At 56.3% G+C, this 7,887-nt stretch overlaps 1 protein-coding gene across 3 annotated transcripts in view; it reads left to right on the top strand.

Moving 5' to 3' along the window:
* The first annotated feature begins 11 nt into the window (after positions 1 to 11).
* Positions 12 to 7,887, top strand: part of INPP5A (inositol polyphosphate-5-phosphatase A) — a 194,414-nt gene continuing 186,538 nt past the window's right edge. For all 3 annotated transcript variants that reach the window (XM_004374944.2, XM_023730064.1, XM_023730067.1), the window contains exon 1: positions 12 to 92. In XM_004374944.2, the coding sequence (XP_004375001.1) occupies positions 18 to 92 (75 nt within the window). In that variant the 5' untranslated portion in view covers positions 12 to 17. The remainder of the gene's footprint in view (positions 93 to 7,887) is intronic.

A 7,887-nucleotide genomic window follows, 5' to 3' on the forward strand; every position in this document is an offset into this window, starting at 1 on the left:
GCCGCCAGCGCCGCAGGATGGCGGGGAGGGCGGCCGCCCCGGGCACCGCGGTCCTGCTGGTCACGGCCAACGTGGGCTCGCTCTTCGACGACGTAAGTGCCGCCGCCGTCGGGCCATGGCCGTGGGTAGGGCGGGCGGGACCGGACCCCGATTCCCGGAATGCCGGAGCCCCGAACCCGCAGCCCTGGAACTCCGGTCCCAGGCACCCGGACCTCGGAACCCTGGGTCCCCGGAACGCTGGTCCCTTACACCCCAAGCCCCGGACCCGGAGCCCTGGAATCCCGGTCCGAGGGACCTGGACCTTGAAACCGTGGTGACCTGGAACCCTGGTCCCTTATACCCTAAGCCCCGGACCCGGAGCCCTGGAATCCCGGTCCCAGGGACCTGGACCTCGAAACCGTGGTGACCCGGAATCCTCGTGCCCGCACCCCAGAAGCTCAGAGCCCTGATTCCCTTGATTCCGGACTCCAGGTCCCTCAAGACGTTAAACCCCGGACCCCAGGCCCGGAACCCTGAAACACTGGACCCCGACCCCTGAACCCAGAAGCACAGGTCCCTGAAACCTAGATCCGAACTCCGTCACCCTGGTCCCTCGGACCCCTAACCACAGTTCTGACCCTAGAACCCTGGAACCAGGAACCCGGGAACACCAGTCTCCCGGCCCGACCCCCAGGGCCAATCCCTGAACCCCACCCCCGGAACTCCTGATCCCCGGAACACCGGCCCTCCAGAATCCTGACCCTGGAACCCTGCTCCTGGAACTCCGAATCAGCAACCCTGGAACCCTCTCCCTGAATTCTAGCTCTCCAAACCCCACAACACTGAACTGTTCTGAACTCCACGCCTGGCTCCCAAGCACCAAATGTGATCCTAAACCCTAAGCCTAACACCTGTCCCTGAACCCCTGGCCCCAGCTGTGACCCTCAAACCTAAAACCTTGACCCCAAACTCTGACCCTAGGTCCTTGATCTTGGATCCCTAATCCTGGCACTGGAACCCCAGTCCAGGCCCTGGAACTCTGGACCCCACCCTCGCCCAGAACAGACCCGGCCTCTGATCCTGGCCTTCATCCCCTGGTCCATGCCTGCCCCGGTGCACACGTGCCCTGGTGCCTGCTTCCCACACTGTCATCTGTCTTCCAGGAGCAGTCCTGGAGGGGCAGAGCCCCATCTGTCTGCTAACTTAGGATCTCTTTAGTTCTCAAACAAGGGAGACTAGGGAAAGCTGGGAGGAGGACTTTGTATTCTTGTTTATGGAAGAAAAAGATGCTCGGAAACTCTTCAAGGCCATCAGCGGGTACTGACTGCCTTTACCTTCTAGAGCCCCTCCCTCCAAGTCCCAGATCCCAGCCAGGAAGGCTGGGCAGCCTTGGGCAAGGGGAGGGGGGCGCTCCCTAGCTGTCTCTCTGGAGACCACCGAGGCCCAGGGCGCGCTGGAGCTCCCCAGAGGCAGGCCGAAGCTGACCTAGTTCAGCGTCTGGTGCCGCCCGGCTGTTGGTACTTAAACAGCCAAGGCAAATGAAGCTCCAAAAGGCATGCTTCTGGGGGGAAGAGAGGGTAGCGGCACCTACGGGGCTTGGGCAGCCCCTTTCCCTCCGCCTTCCCGAGGTGAACCCCTTTGGGGCAGCGCTGGTTTCATGATGTGTGCAGCTGATACAGGCGTGATTTAGATTTTAGGAGAATGTCCTTATTTCTTGCTGAGCTTTTCTTTGCCTGCAGCATCGGGGTGAAGTGTTTCATTAGGCCAAGTTTGTGCACAGACTGGGGTTTTTTTTTTTAATAAAAGCTGGACGCCAGCTTTGTTACTTTCTTACTTTAGCTTCCAGGCGCCCTGTTCCTTGTCTGTCGGAGGTGAACTGCTGTCTCTGACTTTGTTATGCACAGCTTGATCTAGTTTCACGTTTGATTGTTTTCTACACAAGTGCCTGCCCTGGGTGTGTGTCTGTATATTTAGCATTCTATTCTAGGCTTTCCAGTAATATGTCACTATAACATGGTTTTGCTCAGATGATTCAGATCTGTTAGCTGCGGCTTCAAAACCTCAGAAATGTCAGGAAAATTAAGCATGGTGGAGCGTTTTATTCTCAAAGGAAAAAGAATTTTGCTGTGCAAACGTTCTTTCCAGTAATCTTTGATTCTAAGTTACAGCATTTTTGTTGTGTTTCCACTGTACACACAAATTTCTCTCTGTTGACATTAAAATGCCTAAATTAATTTACTTTTGTTTAGTAACGTTTTCCCTCTGAGTTCTCATTTTTCTTAAAGGTTATGTGGAATTTTGCATGATGTTTACATCTGAAAGGAGCATTTGTTTTGGTAACGGCGCATAGGTTAATTCTGCAAGGCATCTTCGGACTTAAAGGCTAGTGTAGGCAGTTCCTGCCTACACTGAGCTTGTGGGGCTCAGTTGGGAGGGGCCGGGGGCCACCCCCTTACCGTGACCTGGTGAAGTGTGGCCCCAAACGGGGAAGCAGAGGGTTGGGCTGCAACCAGCCCCTCATTCTGCCCTGGGGATGGAAGCCTGGCAGGTGACAGCAGCTACTTCTGGAGCAAGAGAGATTTTAATTATTTAGTTTATGGTAGATTTCAGCAGATGAGTGTGGTGACCCCGTTTCCCTTTGCACGCTGTGTTCCTCTGCTGTCTTTAGGTGGTGGTGAGGCCTGGGAAGGAACTCCTTCCTGCCCGGTTTCATCGCCTAGCAAAGCAAGCTTTCCTATGTGATCTCTGCATTATCCCCGTCCTAGAGGGGTAAGGTTCCGAGGAAGAGAGTGTTTGAGTTTGAAACAAACAGGCAGTGCTGTCAAGGACACTGTTTTCCTGCTTTGCACAAGGAGTAGGTTTCTGCTTTCATAGTTTTGAAAGTCTTCCCTCGGAGGCTTCCCCTTCCCCATCCACGCGTGGTTTCTTCCTCACACCCTGGGATTGACAGCGTCTGCTTTGGTGGGGTTCCCTTGCTCTTCAGTCCTCCTGGCTTCGCAGTGTGCCCTGGAATGGCAGTGCTACAGTTCTCTTAGCCGTCCTGTTGGGGGGCATCAGGTTGCTTCGAACCTTCAATACTGCAGACACTGTTGTGGAAAATATTTTAGCACAGTGCTTCTCGACTTTTGTGATCTCTTCTGTTCTTAAAAATTAGGGTGGTTTATGTAGGTTATGGAGTCCCTGGGTGGTGCAAATAGCTAATGTGCTTGGTGGTTAACTGAAAGGTTGGCAGTTTGAGTCCACCTAGAGGTGCCTCGGAAGAAAGGCCCGGTGACCTCCTTCTGAAAAATCAGTCATTGAAAACCCTACAGAGCACAGTTCTACTCTGACACATGTGGGATCACTATGAGTTGGGGTCAACTTGACGGCATCTGTTTTTTGAATGTAAGTCCTGTCAATATTTGCCGTGTTAGAAGTGAGAACTGAGAAAGTTTTAAGCCACAGGAACACGCAGACACTCATCGAGCTAGCCATCCAAGTGATGATATCGTCACTTATCTTGATCCTCTGGAAAGCTCCGCTGTCCACTCGGGAGAATGAGAGTGGAAAGGGGAGTAATTTCACAGGATTCTTGTGAAGAGGTCTTGGGGCCCTTGAAGACCCTCAGCCCCCTCTTAGAACCTCTGAGTTCCTGATCCTTCCTGGACCTGCGTGAGCCCTCCCCTTGGCCGGGGCATCTGGTGCTGTTCCAGTTTTATCGCAGATGCCACGTTGCCCTCAGGAGGCTGTGTGACATTGCTGTGTGGCCCTTCTTGACTCACAGGTCAGACCTGTGCTGTCGTTTGCTTGGAAAGGTGTGGCCAGGGGCGCATGCTGATAGTTTGCTTCAGACAGCTGGATCTGTGACATGGAGGGTTCTGGCGTTGGCTCTTTAGGTTTCCATTAAGTGCACTGAAAGGTGAACTTGGGAGGCCGTGGTTTCGGGCGCGGCATATGTTCCCGCCCTTACATGGTCAGGCCGTTCTTCGGGGAGAGGATTCTGGGAAACAGTTCAGTCTTGGGTGTGTGCCTGTCGGTTCTTTGTCCTGCTCACAACCAGAGCTGAGTGTCAGTTGTGAGCTGGTTTCCCTGTGCTTAGTCAGCCCTTAGCCTCTCCCCTACCCAGACCTGGGGAGCGCACCGCAGTTGTTACAGTGGGCTTGGCCTGGGTACTCTAGCCCAGGGAGCGTGTGCGGTCAGCTGGCTTATGAGAACCTAATTTGTGTCGGTGTTGGGGACAGAGACCAGACCAGACCTGCTTGTGGGGCATGGAAGGAGGCAGTGGGGTGTGTCAGCATCAGACAGGCTACGCCTTCTCCCGCTGGACAGCCTTGAGCCTCGCCTCCCCTCTCGTCCCCTGGCGACCCCTCTAGCCGACGCTCAGCTTCCTGACTGCCCTAGCACACGTCTTGAAAGGGGGTCTCGAGCTCTGTCCTCAAGCCCTTCTCGCAGGCACCAGCCCAGCATTCCACCCCTAGATCCTGTCCATGGGGGACGGTCCTGCTGCCAGCTCCAGTAGGGCCGCTGTGGTGCCTGGGCCCTTGACTTCCTCAAGGACCGATGGGCAGCAGCTTAGTTGAGATGTAATTCACACATCACACAGTGTGCCCGTCCGAGGCTTTTATTGTGTTCTCACAGCTCTGCAGCCATCGGCATGTTGGTTTGAGAACATTTTTATTACCCTGAAAAGAGACACACACCCGTTAGGCGCCACCCCCCAGCTCCCTGTCCCCCTGCCCCCACAGCCCCAGCAACTGCTCGTCTACTTTCTGTCTCTGTGACTTTGTCTGTTCTGGACTTGCCACACAAATGGACACGTGTGGTCTGTCCTTGTGGTATAGCGTGTATCTGTGCTTCATTCCTTTTTATGACTGAGTAACGTTCCACTGTGTGGATGGACGATGCTTTGTCTATTCCTCATCAGTTGAGGGAGCCCTGGTGGCACAGAGGTTAAGAGCTCGGCTGCTAACCAAAAGGTTGGTAGCTCGAATCCACCAGCCCTCCTTGGAAGCCCTGTGGGACAGTTCTACTCTGTCCTACAGGGTTGCTGTGAGTTGGAGTCGATCCGATGACAGCGGGTTTGGTTTCATCAGTTGAGGGCTCTCTGGGTTGTTTCCACCTTTGGGGTATTGGCAATGAAGCTGCTGTGAATATTCCTGTACCACAGCTGCTAGACTGCGCCTTTTCGCATTCCCACCAGCAGGGTCTGAGGGTTCCAGTTGCTCCACATCCTGCCAAGGTGCATTACTATGTCTCTTTCAAAGACTTTTTTCCGTGGTCTCTTGGACACCCTGTATTTGCCCCCAACCCACCTCTCAGTATTGCATGCCCTGGGCCTAGGCTGGCAGCCCTTCTCTGGGCGCTCACTCCCTGGGGTTAGGCTTCGGTCCCTCTCTGCACAGAAGCCCAGTGTCCCAGGAGACAGTGAGGTGAGGCCAGCAGCCGTGCAGCGCAGAGCGGATTGCTTCCCCAGTTCTGCTGCCCCCGAGAAAGTGAGGGCAGAACTCCGCTGCTGGATTGCGCTGGGAGTGCTCATAGAAGAGACGGGGCTTCCTGGTTGTGGAGGCACCCCCCTCTCTCCATGCCGCACACAGCCGCTGAGGCTGCCTGAGTGCCAGGAAGAGCAGCATCTCTGCTGCGGTCTCACCTCTGTACCCAGGCTTCCCAGGCCTCGTCCTGAGTGGCTCGCCGGCCCGACTCAGTGTTCATTTTCTGCCTCGGCATCACTTCCTTTGACCTGGGGTCTCACCACCTTCTCCGTGAGAATTATGCTCTGTTGGCCTGAGTTTGGAATCCTGCTTATAGGTTGGGTACCATCCATCTCCCAGGACAGAGGATTAAATGAGGTGGTGTGACCACTCGGTCCCCCAGCCCGCAGTTGACGCGTGGCATCTATCGCAGGCGCAGCGTGTGCCCAGGACTGGCCATCTGTGCCGTGTCCTCCCTGTCCCTCGACTGTTCCCAGCCTGGTGCCGCCTCTCGCCCTAACAGACGTCAGCTCTTGCCTGCCTTTGATGCTGTTTGGGATTTCAGAGTAAAGGTGGCAGTTTGTCTGCTGTCCACCGCCAGGCTCTACCTGCCCCTGCCCCCACCCAGGTGTTCTGGAACCCACCAGGGTGCCCTTCTGTGTTCTGCAGCTGGGAGCTGGGGTGCTCTTTGCGCACACCCACATCTGTCCTTGGCATTTTGATTTCGTCACGCTGGGGTTGCTGAGTGGAGAGTTGAGATGACCTGGTGGTGGAGAGCTGCTTATTTGATGTTTTGGAGAGCAATCACCAGCCGTAGGTCTGTAGGACGTCCTGTGAGAATTCTGCAGTTAGGAGGTCTATGTCCACCGGCCCCAACCCCTGCTGAGAGCTAACTGAGAAGACTGCCTCCCGCTCAGAGGTCTGGGGTAGGTGTGCCTGCATCTGGCAGCACTGCCAGCGTGGCCTGCGGAGTTGGGAGTGATGGGCGCGGGGGGCGGGGGGCTGGTGGTGTTCCCTCAGGACCGCTCTCTTGGGGGTGGGGGCCACAGTTCAGGGGCAGAGGCATGAATGGAGGCGTTTCTAGGACTTGTGATGTCCAGGCCGTCCTCCCATCGACGTGTCCCATTGGAGGCCCTGTGTCCTTTGGTGACTGGCTGGGAGGCTGGGGGCTTGGCCTGTGTGGGTGAAGTGTTGGAAGGAGGTGGAGGGTACTTGGAGGGGAAGGAGCAGGGTCCTCTGTGTTGCAGGCTCTGCTGGGTGACAGGAATGAGTGGTGACTGCCCAGGGTGTGCCCCAGTGGGCAGGCCTCCCCTGTGGGAGGCGGATTCCATCCAGGACTGGGTCCAGATAGACGGGGAGGGTCAGTGTGGTTTAGGGTAGTCAGGGAGGGAGCGGTAGGGCTGGGCTATGGGGGTGACGCTCACGGCCACCTGTCCCTTGCTGTGCTGTGGTCTGTGTGCCTTGGAGGAGCAGCACCAGCTTTCCCTTGGGTTTCGTGTGCTGTGGAGCCCCTGTCTGATGTGGGCCTGGGGGAGAAGAAGGGGCAGAGAGGAGCAGTGTGTCCCCAAGGCCGACATGAGGTGACTCGTGAGTGCCACTTTCCGTCCCTTCAGTGAGTTGGGACACCTGAGACTGTCCTGCAACTCTGACCCAGCAGAGACTTGAGGGAGGGTGGTGCAGGCGCTGGGCCTCGGGCTCCCCTCAGGCCCTCGGTCACCCCTCAGGCCCTCGGTCACCTCTCAGGCCCTCGGTCACCCCTTGCCCCTTTTCCTTCCCTGCAGCGGAGCCCCGTGCCCACCTGGGCTGCAGGGGGCTCCTCTCTCTGTCCCCACCCTGTGATGGTGCCAGTGCACCTTGCCCAGCGCCCCCCACAGGCTGGCCCCCCGGGGAAGAGCAGGTCGTGTTCTGGTTTAGTGCAGTTGGACCCAAGACGTGTCCAGCTGCGGACCCCTCCGTAGGGTAGCTACTGAGCGGTCAGCTCCAGTTCTGCTTCGAGCTGGTGGGAGACGCCATGTAGTGATGAAAACGTCCTAACAGAGATGCCGCCGGAAACCTGCAAGGCTTTCAGTCTTTAATGGCAAGAGAAGAAGGCCGCAGCTCATTCAGTGAAACCTAAAATGTGGAGCCAAAGGCCATTGGGTTTCTTCAAGTGAAAAGAACTTTGATCAAGAAAATATAGATCATTTAGTAATTGACGTAAACCCGGGCCTGGGGAGGTTTGGAGAACTGACATGGGTGGCTCACCCTTGAGGCTGTGGTGCTGTGTCGAGCCCCTGGCTCCTGTCCTGGGGAGAGGGCCTGGGTGGCTGCACTGTCTCTGAAAGTTAAATTTTCAGTCTAAAGAAGTTTGTTCTGAGAGATAGCAATGGCCTGGAAAAGCATGTCCAGTTGTACCCACCCTGTCTGTGCCCCGGGACTGCTGGTGTGGTGGGGGGATCTTGCTGGGTGGAGTGTCTGAGGA

This window comes from Trichechus manatus, unplaced genomic scaffold, assembly GCF_000243295.1.
Source record: "Trichechus manatus latirostris isolate Lorelei unplaced genomic scaffold, TriManLat1.0 scaffold00031, whole genome shotgun sequence".
NCBI lineage: Eukaryota > Metazoa > Chordata > Mammalia > Sirenia > Trichechidae > Trichechus > Trichechus manatus.